At 37.3% G+C, this 15625-nt stretch overlaps 1 protein-coding gene across 1 annotated transcript in view; it reads left to right on the forward strand.

Annotated features, from left to right (window-relative positions):
• The first annotated feature begins 63 nt into the window (after positions 1–63).
• NFU1 (NFU1 iron-sulfur cluster scaffold) overlaps positions 64–15625 on the forward strand; it is a 27130-nt gene continuing 11568 nt past the window's right edge. Inside the window, exons 1-4 of the mRNA XM_007453421.1 lie at positions 64–141; positions 2332–2432; positions 5878–6013; positions 12211–12277. Of these exons, the coding sequence (XP_007453483.1) occupies positions 80–141; positions 2332–2432; positions 5878–6013; positions 12211–12277 (366 nt within the window). The 5' untranslated portion in view covers positions 64–79. The remainder of the gene's footprint in view (positions 142–2331; positions 2433–5877; positions 6014–12210; positions 12278–15625) is intronic.

The following is a 15625-nucleotide window of genomic DNA, read 5'->3' on the forward strand; positions in this document are numbered from 1 at the left end:
GAGTGAAGAGCCCGAGCGAGGGCGGGGGGGGGGGGGGGTGGTGGAGCGGCCTATCCCAGACCTGCGCACTCGGACCAAGATGGCGGCGGCGGCCCTCCTGGGCTGGGGAGCTGCGGCGGCTGCCGCGGGGCTGCGGAGGCGGTAAGTGGTGAGCCCGGGGCTGCGTATAGCGGTGCCGCTGGGCTTAGCCAGCAGAGCGGTCGCCTCCCCGCCCGCCCTCCCTTACACCAGATGGGGAGAAGTGCCCCTGACCTTGCCTTTGGGTCCACCCCCATCGCCGAAGTTGGGGGTTTAAACCCTGAGGTGGGCAGCTCTCGGTGAGGCAGCTCTGCGACCCGGTTCTGGCGGGCCCTGCCGGCCTTGTCCCAGGCTCCGAGACTCGGTGCCTGAGTCCCTGTGGTGGGGAGACTCTCAGAGACCGGCTGTAGGGACCCCACAGAGGAGCTGTTTTTAAATCGGGGCCCCTCCAGCCCCTCCACCCCGTGCCAAAATCAGAACGTCAAAATGTCACTCATTTTCTTAGTGAGGCCTACCTAGAAGGGGAACGTGACCTATCTGAAGTCACACAGCATCTAAGTGCTGGAACTCTAGATTTCCGCGCCCCACCCACCAAACCCACTCCGTTCCCTTGTCTTTCCTCTTTCCATTGGCCCTGTTTTTGCGTTTGGCTTCCCAGGGACATCTGTTAACACTGGTTAGGTGAAAGGCACTGAGGACGTTAAGTAGATTGTTGTACCCTGGTTTCTCTTATGGGACAAAAGGAGAAAAGGGCCTAACAAGGGTTGACCTCCTGAGTGTTTGTTAGGGGTTTTAGTGCTAATGATGCTCTTGACGTTGAAATGCGTTTCCTAAAATAATGAGGTTTGCAGAAGGATTTTTTGTTAGTCACCTCCTGTCTCCCTCTCTTATTTTTGAGTAGATGTCTTCCTGGAATAATTTAACTCACCTTTACTATTTTATTACTCTAAACCCATCTCCGTCAGAATGTGTATCCATTCTGCCTCTTCCGTGGGCTGAAAGGAAATTTCCGTATTCCAGGTGTAGTTCCGTCCTCGGTGTACTTCCATATTGCAGGGTATCCAAGATTTAGGCAGTGTGCTATAGATAAAAATGCTTTCACCCCAAACCTGAATTCCATTTAATGAATGATTGTTGGGCACCTGTCACATACTAATAATAGTGGTAGCTAACATTTATTGAACACATGCTACATGGCCTAGCACTGTTGTAAGCACTTTACATGGATTATCTGGATCCATGTTTGCTCCAGTCTTTATGAGTTAGCGGTGAATATTAACTTCATTTTAGAAATGAGGAACTGAGGTAGGTCATCGTGCTCGTGGCTAGGGACAGCAATGAAGACAGTCCCTCCTCTTTATGAGTTTGCAGGTTGAAAATAATCAGAGAAACGTACAAAACAAAAAGTGATCATAAATATGCTTAAAATTCCTCAGTGACTCCTGTGAAATGAAAATTGGAGTGGATGGCAATAGTATTTTAACGTAAATTGCATTTTCATGTAACTTGCATCCGATTTCTAAAATTTTTCACTAGTAACATCTCCTTTTGTTTACTTTTCTAGTAGTATTTGGTTTTCCCTTCTCCCTTTGTTTTTAATTAGTCAAATCCATGGAAAAAAAAAAAAAATCCAGTCAACACTTTGGAAGTTTTGTAACTTTGGTTATTTCATTCTGATGATATTCAGAGTAAAATAACCAAAGTTACAAAGCAGCATCAGTATGTTTCCAGTCAGAAAGCACATATAGACTGTTGACTTCTTTAGCAGTTTGGTGGAGAACAGTATATTTTCTATTAGACTTTTGGAGGTATTGAAATGCCTTTCAAAACAAATAGCGTAGGTTGTCTCTTTCCACGGAAACATGGTGGTAGAGAGAAAAGGAGGGAGACTTTTCACTGTATTTACTTTTATTCCCTTTGAATTTTGAACCATGTGACTCTATCACCTAGTTGTTTTTAAATCTAAAATGGGAAAAACAGTTTGTAGCTCTTTGCCTCCTTCATGCATACCCAAGAGTCTGGAACTCCAGGTTATAAATCACTAATGTAGATGCATTTCTGTTTCTTTACACCAGATATTGTATATTCTATATACACTCAGTTATAAAGGCTCTAAATCTCCCCTTGAGCTCTTGTTTTTAAATTGTTTGTAGGTATTGCTTGTGTGAGGGAGTGGAAATAATGTTGCGGATGGAAAATGAAAATTCATCTTTGTTATTATTTTCATTATGGTTGTTTTATATATGAGAAGTAGAAACTTGAGCTTAAGAGATTATCTCTTAAAATGTCATTTTTATTTGTTTTTAAATGTAGATTCTGTCATATGATGAATCCATATACCATTAAGAAACAGCATCTGCATCAGTTTGTCCAGAGACCACTTTTCCCACTCCCTGCAACCTTATGTAACACAGGTAAAATTTCATCTCTTTTAGAGCAAACTGCCTGAATGAAATTTTGTGGGTCATAAACAATGAGAATTTGTAAATTTTCTATTCAGATGCCTATAAAAAGAATATAGCGTTTTTTTCTGCCATAAATTACACTTTACTATAATTATTTGCTTACACATATCATTTGACCTTAAATTTCAAGAATCCTGAATACAGTGTCCAGTACTTCTATGAAATCTCAGTTTCTTGTGTAACATATCTTCTGGAACATAAGAGTTGCTCAATGAATGATTTCTGAAACAAAAATATAGAAAGAAGTTACAAATGGGTTTGTGTTTCAAAGAATCATATGTATTTTAAGCGATTGCCCTCCTTATTTTGATAAGAATACCTCTAAAATCAGTAAGTTTCTAGCTTTCACCCAGGCCTTAGGACATATTACTTTGAATGTAGTTTTTCTTTTTTTGACAACATTAATCACTATGGTTTTGTTGACAGTCTTGTTGATGTTACCTGCTTTTATTTTCTTTAATATTGGAAATAAGTATGAAGATAGGATTTGAAAATTTTTGCAATATGACCACTGTCATGTGGTTAGGGAACCTTGTCGGGGAGGGTGTGTCTATGTGTGTCTGTCTGTCTGTGAATGCCTACCTATATGTGCTTATGGAGCTGTAAGAATTGGGATTCAGCTCTTGGCCCACCTCCATTTCCATCACTACCTTGAACTCCTGCTTGTGGCCATGCTACTCTGGAAGGTGGCTAACCCTGGCTAATGCCATGAGTTGGATCAGGGTAGAGACCTTACCTCCCCTGTATCCTGGGGCAAGAACAGGAGTGCCGTTCCTGTCTCCTTGAGTCACAGAACAATTTAGGCATAAAATATTGAGTAACTCAGCATCTTAAGCTACTTTAATTAGACTTTTAAATTTTGTAGAACTGAATTATGTGGTCATCTAGGCTTTTCAGATTGGAAACCTGCTGATTTTAGTCTTTGATATTGACTTCAAGCACCATTAATTTATATTTGAGGGGGAGCTTATGCCTACCTTTTTATCTGTTACCTATTATACCAAGCATAATAGGAAAGATTATTTTACAAGCGTCTTTCTCTCCTGTTGTAACCGTTATGACACTTTCAGAGGATCTTTCTGGATGATGGATCTGAGAGTCATTTTTGAAATACCTAATTTAACGCAGTTTAGGCTATGACTGGAATGATTTTGTTAATACCTAGTCAAATTACTTTTTTTGAAATACCTTTGTTCATTGTTAAAATTTATGTAGTGATATCATATATTATCATATTTTCTATTTCAGACATATGTAGATTATACTCTCAAATAATTTTTTACATTTATAGTTCTTCAAGTGTTTCTAAACATTTTTCTTTCTGCATGTATAGTTTTACACAAATGGACTGAGTAGAATAAAGCCAGATTTAATTCTTCAAATATTGGTGGAGTGCCTAATATGTGCAGAGATTTTGGTTACCAATAAATTATTAAGAAAGGCCACAAAGATGATTGGTCAGAGCCAGGGTTAAAAGAACCTTGTTTTCTGTATATTTACAGAAAGTGGCGGCAGCACTTTATATAATGTTCCATCTGAAAAATTGTTCCCTTATAGTGCAGATTGTCCGAGGAATGTATTGGTTGGAAGTATAAATATTTTAAATCAAGTACTTTAACACTGAGGTTATCATTTTTCATTTTTTTCTTTTTTAGGATTCGCTTGGTCACCAAGTCACCAACTAATATCTTTACAGGACAGTGACCTAAGCAAAACGTATGGGAATTTAGTTTCAGTTTCTACTTTACCAAGGAAATGACTCAATATCAGTTAGCTGGAACTGCACGGCGAGGTGCAAAAACAACCTCAGCTGTCAAATTAGAATCTTCTCTTTTAACAGTTAAGAAAAGCATTTTTATACCAACCATATGTTTTGCCAAATTTAATCTCTTTCTAATTTAAAATAAAACTGTTGTTTTTTGATACTTTACTCTTTCTTAAGATATGTGATATGAGGATTATGATAGGATAGAAAGACTGATCTTAAGTATATTTTTCTTTTATGCTTGGCACTAATAGTTATGGAGTGGTAGTATGCACAATGGTTAAACAAGTCAGTGCTGGAAAATTGGCCAGGCTTGAATCATGGCTCTGTCACTTAACTAGCCGAGTGACTTTGAGCTTTAGTTTCCTCATTTATAAATTAGGATAAAAACAGTGCCTCCTTGGCAGGATGTAAGGATTAAATGATATAATTCACATAAAGTGCTTAGCACCATGCCCAGCACATGATAATTACTCGATAAATTAACTTATTTCCAGATACTGCTCTAAGAAGAGAATTGGGTGGTGGTTTTTTTTTTGTTTTGTTTTTTTTAAGTCAGAAGGTTTATTTTCATAATAAGTAACCAGAGCCTGTTTAATAGTTTTAAACTGTTAAAACCTCAGTACTGTCTTTTTGTCCTATGAGCTGTTATCATAATAGCAAGGTAGGAAATTAAAGATTCTTTTATTCTCAATCTGATCATGGCCCTAGAAGGAACAGAGAAGAAAAAAATCTCTAAAGATAATTTTTTTTTTTTTTGCGGTATGCGAGCCTCTCACTGTTGTGGCCTCTCCCGTTGCGGAGCACAGGCTCTGGATGCGCAGGCTCAGCGGCCATGGCTCACGGGCCTAGCCGCTCCACGGCATGTGGGATCTTCCCGGACCGGGGCGCGAACTCGTGTCCCCTGCATCGGCAGGCAGACTCTCAACCACTGCGCCACCAGGGAAGCCCTCTAAAGATAATTTTAAAATATTCTAGAAAGTAATTCACATAGATTCCCACCTACATGATCATTTATAATGTCATTAACTCTATACCTTTGGACAAGTTACTTAACTCTTAGTGACTTAACAAGTTACTTATCTCTAAGGCTCAGTTTCTTCATTTGTAAAATGGGAACAGTAATACATTCTTCATAGGATTGTTAAAGGCTTAAATATATATAAAGCACTCAACCGTGTCTCTGAAATGTAATAAGTAAGCATAAAATAAATATCATTTGTTATTATTATAAATTTATTTATCTTTAAAAAATGTTAGCACTTTGGAACGTGATGATGATTTATTATTATAGCTAATTTAGTATTGAGTTACCAAATAGAATCCATCTAAGACTCCTGAATTATGATATGCCTTACTACTTACGTGTAGGATATTGCTAGAATCTGTTGAGTAACAAAACTATCTAAATAAATAGTATTAATATAAAATTCAGTGAAGTCACCCTAAATATTTTGATAAATTTTTTGCTTAACAATTCTTATTCTGTAAGCTTGGGCAATAAAGCTTTATATTCCTTTTTCTAATTTTCCGTATTTCTTTTGGTTCTCTGAAAATGAGTGCTTCGTAGTCCATAAACTTGTTAACAATTTTTTTCTAGAATAACGTTCTTTCTTTTTTCTCTTTTAGTGAGATACATGTTTATTCAAACACAAGATACCCCAAATCCCAACAGTTTAAAGTTTATTCCAGGAAAACCAGTTCTTGAGACAAGGACCATGGATTTTCCCACACCAGCTACAGCATTTCGCTCCCCTCTGGCTAGGTATAGTATTATTTTTAACTTGCTTTTACCAAGAAACATAAATAACTGACTTCGGGGGTTAAGGTAGCCTTATTTAACTATTTTACTTTTATGTGCATTGCATCTTTTCAGTATAGAGATTATTTTCTATAATAATAATGAGAGATAAAGAAAAATAAGAATTGATATTAGGAAATCCTTCTCCTGAAAAGGGATGTACTTAAGAGATCTGCAGCATGACTAAATAAGAATTTATATTTTTCCTTTTAAAATATCTATCAAAATGATAATATGGCAGGACTTACCTGGTGGTCCAGTGGTTAAAACGCCACGCTTCCAATGCAGGAGGTGTGGGTTCGATCCCTGGTTGGGGAACTAAGATCCCACATGCCACGTGGCCAAAAAAAAAAAAAAAAAAAGAAAAAAATGAGGCAGATATCCATTCTAAATCTTTAAAACCCTGTTTTTAGAAAACAATAAAAACATGATCATTTTATTCTCAAGGATAGCTGGATTTCTAGATGTTTCAAAATGGAATAGTTTCTAAAATATTCCTCTCAGAACTATAAATGATAATAGTTATCAGATGTGGCATGATTTTTTTAATAAACTAGTGAGTGGTGACAGTTTTTATTTTTATTTATTTTTTTATTGAAGTATAGTTGATTTACAATATTGTGTTAGCTTGAGGTGGATAGCAAAGTGATTCAGTTATTTTTCTTTCCAGATTATATTCTATTATAGTTATTAAAAGATACGGAATATAATTCCCTGTGCTATGTAGTAGATCCTTGTTGCTTATCTATTTTAGGTAGTCCTTATCTAATCTGTTAATCCCATACTCCTAATTTGTCCCTCCCTCTCTTTCCCCTTTGGTAACCCTAAGTTTGTTTTCTGTGTCTTTGAGTCTGCTTCTGTTTTGTATATAGATTCATTTGCATTATTTTTTAGTTTCCACATATAAGTGATATCATACAGTATTTGTCTTTTTCTGTCTGACTTACTTCATTAAGTATAATATTCTCTAGGTCCATCCATGTTGCTGTAAATGGCATTATTTCATTCTTTTTAATGACTGAGTAATATTCCATTGTACATGTGTACCACATCTTCTTAAGTCAATTGTCTGTTGATGGGCACTTGGGTTGTTTCCATGTCTTGACTATTGTAAATAGTGCTGCTGTGAATACTGGGGTGTGTGTATCTTTTGGAATTAGAGTTTTCATTTTTTCTGGATATATACCGAGGAGTGGGATTGTTGGATCATACGATAGCTCTATTTTTAGTTTTTTAAGGAACCTCCATACTGTTTTCCGTAGTGGCTGCACCAATTTATATTCAGTGGTGACAGTTTTAAAATTCACTAAAGACATGTTAAGTGTATGTCTAATGATAAAACACAAACAATAAAATTATAAAACCCCTTTTTAACTGATAGCTAGAGAAGTTATTTATAATAAGAAATGTTAGGTCAATCACATCAACTGAAATTTTTGGTAACCTACGACTGATACTGATTGCCAAGGATACTGGGAAAATAAAACTTAGATAACTATTTCTGTATACATACAGCCATTTAATGTGTCTCATTTAGGGGAGCCAGGAATATGCTTATCTCAGTAATCGTTTTTAAAGTTTCTAATTAATAAATATGCATATTTCCTTTGACCTAAACATACCACTTCTTGGAATATATCTTAGAGCATTTGTTTTTTATACTTTTTAATACAAGCCACAGTAATAAACTTTTTTTTTTTAACATCTCTATTGGAGTATAATTGCTTTACAATGGTGTGTTAGTTTCTGCTTTATAACAAAGTGAATCAGCTATTAAACATCTTATATTATGACTCGCTATATACATACACACATATACATATGCAGATATACATAAATATGTACATATATGTATGTATATATAGGTAGGAAACAAGTGTTTGATGGGGCAATTTTCGCCTTTATAAGGTATAAAATATTCTTTTTTTTAATATATTTATTATTATTATTATTTTTTTGCGGTACACAGGCCTCTCACTGTTGTGGCCTCTCCTGTTGTGGAGCACAGGCTCTGGACGCACAGGCTCAGCGGCCATGGCTCACGGGCCCAGCCGCTCCACGGCATGTGGGATCTTCCCGGACCGGGGCATGAACCTGTGTCCCCTGCATTGGCAGGCCACTGTGCCACCAGGGAAGCCCTATAAATTTATTTTTTATTTATTTGTTTTTGTTTGCATTGGGTCGTCATTGCTGCGTGCAGGCTTTCTCTAGTTGTGGCAAGTGGGGCTGCTCTTTTTTGCGGTGCACAGGCTTCTCATTGTGGTGGCTCCTCTTGTTGCGGAGCACGGGCTCTAGGTGCGCGGACTTCAGTAGTTGTGGCACATGGCCTTAGTAGTTGTGGCTTGCGGGTTCTAGAACGCAGGCTCAGTAGTTGTAGCACACTGGCTTAGTTGCTCCGCAGCATGTGGGATCTTCTCGGACCAGGGATCGAGCCCGTGTCCCCTGCATTGGCAGGCGGATTCTTAACCACTGCGCCACCAGGAAAGTCCCTAAAGCATTCTTATATTTCTTTCTTGTGCTTTTTATCTTATTCTGTTCTGTTTTATTTTATTAGATAAAATCCTGGTCAATATATAATTGATTTTACAACTCACTGGTGGTTTTGAAAAACACTACCTTAGAGAACAGCCACATATATACATAAGAAGTGTGCAAGTATGTTCATTGTAGCCTTGTTGGTAATGGCAGTAAGTTAGAAACAACCTAAACATTCATCAGTAGGAAGAGTTAGATAAACTTTGTTCGTCCATAGTATGCATGGGCAAACAATAAAACAATAAAAAGGATGAGGCGGACATACTGTTATTGAAGAAAGCAAGTTGCAGAACAATGAATACATTATGATTATTATGTGTATGAAAACAAAAAACACAAAACAACAAAAATGTGCTGATAAAGAGGTCTGGAGGAATGTACACGAAACTGATAACAGTGATTTGGGAGGGGTGGTCAAGAGGCATTTTCACTCTCTATGTATAGTTTGAAATGTTTACATCAAGTACAAGCTCACATATTTTGTATTTAAAAAAATGTAAAAATAGGGGCTTCCCTGGTGGCACAGTGGTTGAGAGTCCTCCTGTCGATGCAGGGGACACGGGTTCGTGCCCCGGTCCGGGAAGATCCCACATGCCACGGAGCGGCTGGGCGCATGAGCCATGGCTGCTGAGCCTGCGCGTCCAGAGCCTGTGCTCCACAGTGGGGGAGGCCACAACAGCGAGAGGCCCGCATACCGCAAAAAAAAAAAAAAAAAAAAAAAAAAAAAAAAAAAAAAAAAAAAAAAAAAGTAAAAATATAAAAGCCCAAACTGATTCAGTTACAGATTAGTTCTGTCAGATGTTCAGTTGGCAAAAATCCCCATTTCTCCGGTTTACAGAATTTATTATCTTCAGTCAGCCTTGTTTTTGTTGTTTAGCAGAGAATGTTTTTACTGTAAGGTAGAACGTAAGCTTCATGGGGATGGAAACCAGTCTGTTCTGCTCGTTGTTGTATCCCTAGTGCTTAGTACAGTATCTGCTACTCAGCAAGTATTCAAGTACTAGTTGAATGAATGAATAAAGAGTAATGTATCTTCCTTCAGGGAGGCATTTGACATGTTTCTTCCTGTCCTTGTAGACAAGACAAAGAAATGTAAGCAGAGGGTAAACCTGTCTCTGGGGACATGTAAAAGGGCTCTGAATCCTTGTAGTTGGCATGTTTATTCAGGACTTCTTTAAAATCAGCAACATTAATAAAGGTATAATTATCTGTTTTTCAGATGAGAGGATTTGCTTATCGGTTGGATGGCAAAATTCAGAGACATTTTCGAAAGTTTTATTAGGCTTAAAGCAAATAAGATAAAAGTATAACAGAAATAAATATTAAGCCGTGTGTTTAAATTTTTTAAATGAATAGCACAATTATGGGATAGAAGAACCTGACCTTTCAGTTAGTCATGCTGGATATGATGCAATGCTCAAGTCAGTCCAACTTGAACAGAGTTCTAGTGTCCAGCCTAAGAGAGGTAATAGTCTTTGTGCTCTGAACAAGTTCGACTACATTTGGGACAGTGTTTTCAGTTCTGGGTATCATATTTTGTTTTGGACGTTGACAAGTTGAAATTGTCCCAAGGAAAATAACCTAAATAAAGCATGTATAATAATGTTTGAAACTCCTGTTTCCGCTTTTTCTTTCTTTTAGGGACAAAACCTGTGAACTCTTCCCTAAAGCAGTCTCCATGATATGGACCATAGATCAGGTGTATTCCTTTGCACAGTCCTTTCATTTGGGAAAAAAAAAAGCTTTGCTGTTAGTGCTAATCAAGGGTCCTACTTAAAGGTCTGTGCTTTGGTTTATGGATCATAAGCTGCAGCCAAAAATCTTGTGACCACTTGCAAATTTAACATGAAGTGGTTGTGTAAAGGACTTAGATGACGTAGTTTCAGACAAATTCCTAAATAATTTAAAAGCAGTAATTTTGATAGCATTCTTGCAATGGTAGACAAAGAAAAGGAAACTGTAACCTTCTTTGGATTATGTCAGCTTTTGTTCCTAAGGCTGGGAAAAAAGAAACTGCTTTAGAGAGTCTGCTAGGTGTGGTACATAATGTCAGTGATTGGGGAAGGAAGCTGTAATTCAAAATTCCTTGAAGGGCTTTTTCAAATTATAATCTGCCCTTCGTCCTCTGACAGGATTTTTAAAAATTAGCTTTACTGAAGTATAATTTACGTGCAATAAAATTCACCAATTTTAAGGTTTTCTTGTGTAACCACCAAGAAAATAAAAATATAAAACATTTTTGTCACTGTAAAAGATCCCTCATTTCCCTTTGCTTTCAGTCTCCTCTTGCTTCACCTCCACACCCTGCTAACTTTCTTTTTATGGCGATGACTTTTAATTTTTAAATTTTTATTAAAAAACGTTTTTTCCAGCTTCTGTGAGATGTAATTGACATAAAGCATTGTTTAAGTTTAAGGTATACAACATGATGATTTGATATACATATACATTGTGAGATGATTACCATAGAAAGGTTAGTTAACACATCTGTCACCCTGACAGCTATTGATATTCTTTACACCACTGCAGTTTTGCCTTTTCTAGAGTTTCATATGAATGGAACCAGATAGTCTTTTGTGTTTGGCTTCTTTGATTTAGTATAATGATTTTGAGAGTCATCCTTGTCCTTGTGTGGATCTATAGTTCATTGCTCTTTATTGCCAAGTAATACTACATTGTATGGGTATTCCCAGTTTGTTTAGTCATTCCTCAGTAGATGGACATTTCCAGATTTTTTTGTTTTTGGTATTGTAAATAAAGCTGCTATAAAGATTCATGTGCAGGGCTTCCCTGGTGGTGCAATGGTTAGGAATCCGCCTGCCAGTGCAGGGGACATGGGTTCGGGCCCTGGTCTGGGAAGATCCCACGTGCTGCGGAGCAACTAAGCTGTGTGCCACAACTACTGAGCCTGCGCTCTAGCGCTTGCAAGCCACAACTACTGAGCCCGCGTGCCACAAGTTCTGAAGCCTGCGTGCCTAGAGCCCGTGCTCCACGGCAGGAGAGGCCACTGCAGTGAGAAACCCGAGTGCCGCGGTGAAGAGCGGCCCCGCTCGCTGCAACTCTAGAGGACCTGCGTTCAGCAACGAAGACCTGAAGCAGCAAAAATAAATAAATAAATTTAAAAAAAGAGATTCACGTGCAAGTCTTTATGGAGCATACGTTTTCATTTCTCTTGGGTATATAACTAGGAGTGGGATTGCTGGATCGTAGGGTAAGAGGATGAAACAAGATTGGCCATGATTTGCTAATTGTTGAAACTGGTGATGACTGTGTGGAGGTTCTTTTACATTTCTCTCTACTTTTATGTATATTGTAGACCAGGGGTTCCCAACCCCCGGTCCTCGGCCTGTTAGGAACCGGGCCGCACAGCAGGAGGTGAGCTGTGGGCAACCGAGGGAAGCTTCATCTGCCGTTCCCCATCGCTCCCCATCACTCACATTACCACCTGAACCTTCCCCACCATCACTTGCATTACTGCTGGAACCATCTCCTACCCCCCGCCCCCATCTGTGGAAAAATTAACTTCCGCGAAACTGGTCCCTGCTGCCAAAAAGGTTGGGGACTTCTGTTGTAGACTTTTCCATAATAAAACATTTTATTATCTCTTTTCTAAAATTTTTTCACAGACAGTTATTTAGGATTGAAGGAGTAAAAAGTGTCTTCTTTGGACCAGATTTCATCACTGTCACAAAGGTAAGCATAGGATTATGTAAAATAAGATGTGACATACTTTTAGTTTTGTCTGAGTCCAGTGCCCCTCTCCAGAATATCCATTCTTGATGTGTTCTACACACACTGTTATTAAAAATCTCAAATTTTACTTCTCACATTTCCCAACTTAATTATTTAATAGAATTTTCAAGTTGAAATTAACTATAGTCCAGATCCCTCATTTTTCAAAAGAGAAAAACTTGAGCTTCAGAGAGTTAAATATGGTGTCCAAGATTGTATAGGTAGCCTCCAGCAGGACCAAGACTCAACCTTGGCAGGACTAAAATTTAGGCTTCTAAGTATAATTTTTACTAATTGTTAATTTACATTGATAGAGTAAAAAGAAGCAAATAAATGATCAAATATATATACATTTGGCCTACAGAATGATTACCTGTCTCCTTTCAAAATCAGCATTTATAAAATGGCATCACACATTCTGCCAGCCTACCATCCTACAATAACACTTCAGAGCTTCACAGACAAGAGCAGTGGATTGTGTACTTCCGCAACACTTGGATAACCTCTTAATGTCAAAAAATCAAGCTAAATATGCTACCCATCCAACATCTAAGGTCATATTAGCTAGAAAAGACTGTTTCATTTTTAAGTCTACTAGATTAATGGGAAATGAACCATATAAATTTGAACTATACTTATTCTTTTAAATCTGTAATTGATATGTATGCATTGAACTTAATCACTTGCCCAATTTTGCATCAAAATCAAAAGTATTCAATTAGCTCCTCTTAAGCAGTTTGAAAGGATTACTCTTGAGTTCTTGCTGCACCACGAAAGGGGACATACTGAGTTATCAACATGTTACATCTAGTCTAGTATTCTCTTGCAGCTGTGTATATGAGGAGGAGAATGAGGATTTTCTTCCATGCTGGCGATCCCAGTGGCTATGGTTGTTCACACAAATATCCGGATTATAAAATGTTCTTCCCGGTTGTTTAAAGTGTTATTTGTTCTAAATTCTCAGAAAGCCCTTTCTTGACCATATTACTGAAAGGGGTAACTCCCCGCAGGTGCTTATTACCTTATTTTTCTTCATTACACTTATGTCTTAATGATATTGTTTATTTTTATTACCTTTCTTTCCTGCACTAGAATGTAAACTCCATGAAGATAAAGATAGTCCATCTTGTTAAGCTCACCTACAACAATGCTTAGCACATAGTATGCATTCAAAGAAATTTTTATAGAAGGAAACAATGATGTAAAATTTCCTAAATTGAATTTTCAGGCTTCAAGTGGTTTCCCCCAAATGTAGGATTGTGGTGAGCAAATGTGTGCTCACCAATCTCTAGTCTTTACTTGTTTATAGACATTTGACCTCTCTTTGTTATTCTTCAGTTTTCTTTCTTTTTTAATTTAATTTAATTTAATTTTTATTTTTGGCTGTGTTGGGTCTTCGTTTCTGTGCGAGGGCTTTCTGTAGTTGCGGTGAGCGGGGACCACTCTTCATCACAGTGCGCGGGCCTCTCACTGTCGCGGCCTCTATTGTTGAGGAGCACAGGCTCCGGACGCGCAGGCTCAGTAGTTGTGGCTCACAGGCCTAGTTGCTCCGCGGCATGTGGGACCTTCTCAGACCAGAGCTTGAACCCGTGTCCCCTGCATTGGCAGGCAGATTCTCAACCATTGTGCCACCAGGGAAGCCCCCCAATTTTCTTTCTTTGATATTTTTTGAAGGAGAAAAAAGGACCAGCATTGCCAACATGTTTGATGTGGCACTAGTGCTTTACATATGTTACCTATTTTAATTCTTTTTAAACCATTTCTAAATTGAAGTATAGTTAATTTACAGTGGTTTTTTTTTTTTTTACTTTTTAAAAATTTAATTCTTATAACTAGTTTTTCTTGTCTTCATTTTACAAATAGGAAATTATGTATTTTAAGAAGTTTTTATTTCTTTTACATATAGCCTATGCTATATAAATTTTTTGTTGGGGGGGATGAAAATGTGATTATAGCTTACAAAGGTTTTCTTTTTTCCTTGACTTGATTTTGGTAAGTCATCTTTTATTTCCCTTTCCCTTTGTAATTTAGTTACCCTTTTTGAAATTTCTCCAGCTCCATTATTTTTTCTTAATGAAATGATATAACCAATAAATAATATTCCAAGTTAGGGCACACATTGATATTTAATAGATAGACTAGTAGATTGATGTGCTTTCTTCCAATTACCTTCCTCATCACGGACTATCCCATTTACCTGATAGCTTCAGTGATTGCCTGTTTCCCTTTCTAACTTGTAATTGATAATTCACAGGCTTCTTTATGCATCTTTTTTTTCCTAAATGTATATTTGCAGCTTATATGCTGCCTTTTTCTCATTCAGATAACTTCATAATATTTTTTTTTCTTTTAATACCAATATTTTTTTTCTTTTAATACCAATACTCAGTAGAGCCCACTACTTACTGAAGCTCTAAGGTAGCCCTCTGATCCATCTTCCAAATAATGTATTAAAATGTTACCTAGAAGTAGTACTCATTACCAATCACTAAGGCGTCTCACTAATTTTGTTTTTGTATTCATAGTAGTGCCTGTTTTACCTTTTGTGTACTGTCTCTAAATTGGTTCTTAATCCATGACAAAAATAGATCCGTTTGTATATGAAGACTCAGTTTTTAATAGTATTTAAGCATAGACCCTAGCTAACAGCTTCCTGAGAATCTAAATAGACTGCCTCTAATAGCTTTTCTCCTAAAGATCTCTCCTTTAAAAAATTAAAACAAAACACGCTGCCTTTCTCATTTTAGATGTTAGTACTATTTGGGTACTATCTCTCTCTTTTTTTTTTTATGTAATCAATTAGTTGGCCAGATATAGAAGTGAAATAGTTATGGATTCTTTCTTATGGATACCAGTCTAATTGATGGTCCACAAGTCCTCTAGTACAGTAGCTGTAGATAATACACATTATACTTATGGTTCAACAGTTATGTCATTGGGTTTCTTCAATACCATTAAGTGATATACGTAAGTTGAATTTTTTTGAATAGTCGTGGGATATCCTGTATAGTTCATCAAGCAGTTATATCCTATTTTATTAAAAGAATGGGAAGCCTCTTTATTACCCTCTTTAAACACAGAATCCATTCAGTATTTTAACTCTCTTCACCTCATGAAAAAATATCTTTTAGTCATTTTGGTATCCCCTCTACAGGGCATGTACATACAGCACACTTATTTGATGAATGAATGAATTGGGGGATGTTCTAAGATTGTATCATCTAAAAGTCATTATAAGGCAACTCCTTTAGGAACAGTGACTGACATATATTTTCCAGAAATGAGTGCTATAGAATATATATAGGGAAA

The sequence above is a fragment of the Lipotes vexillifer genome, unplaced genomic scaffold, assembly GCF_000442215.2.
Source record: "Lipotes vexillifer unplaced genomic scaffold, Lipotes_vexillifer_v1.1 scaffold253, whole genome shotgun sequence".
Lineage (NCBI taxonomy): Eukaryota > Metazoa > Chordata > Mammalia > Artiodactyla > Lipotidae > Lipotes > Lipotes vexillifer.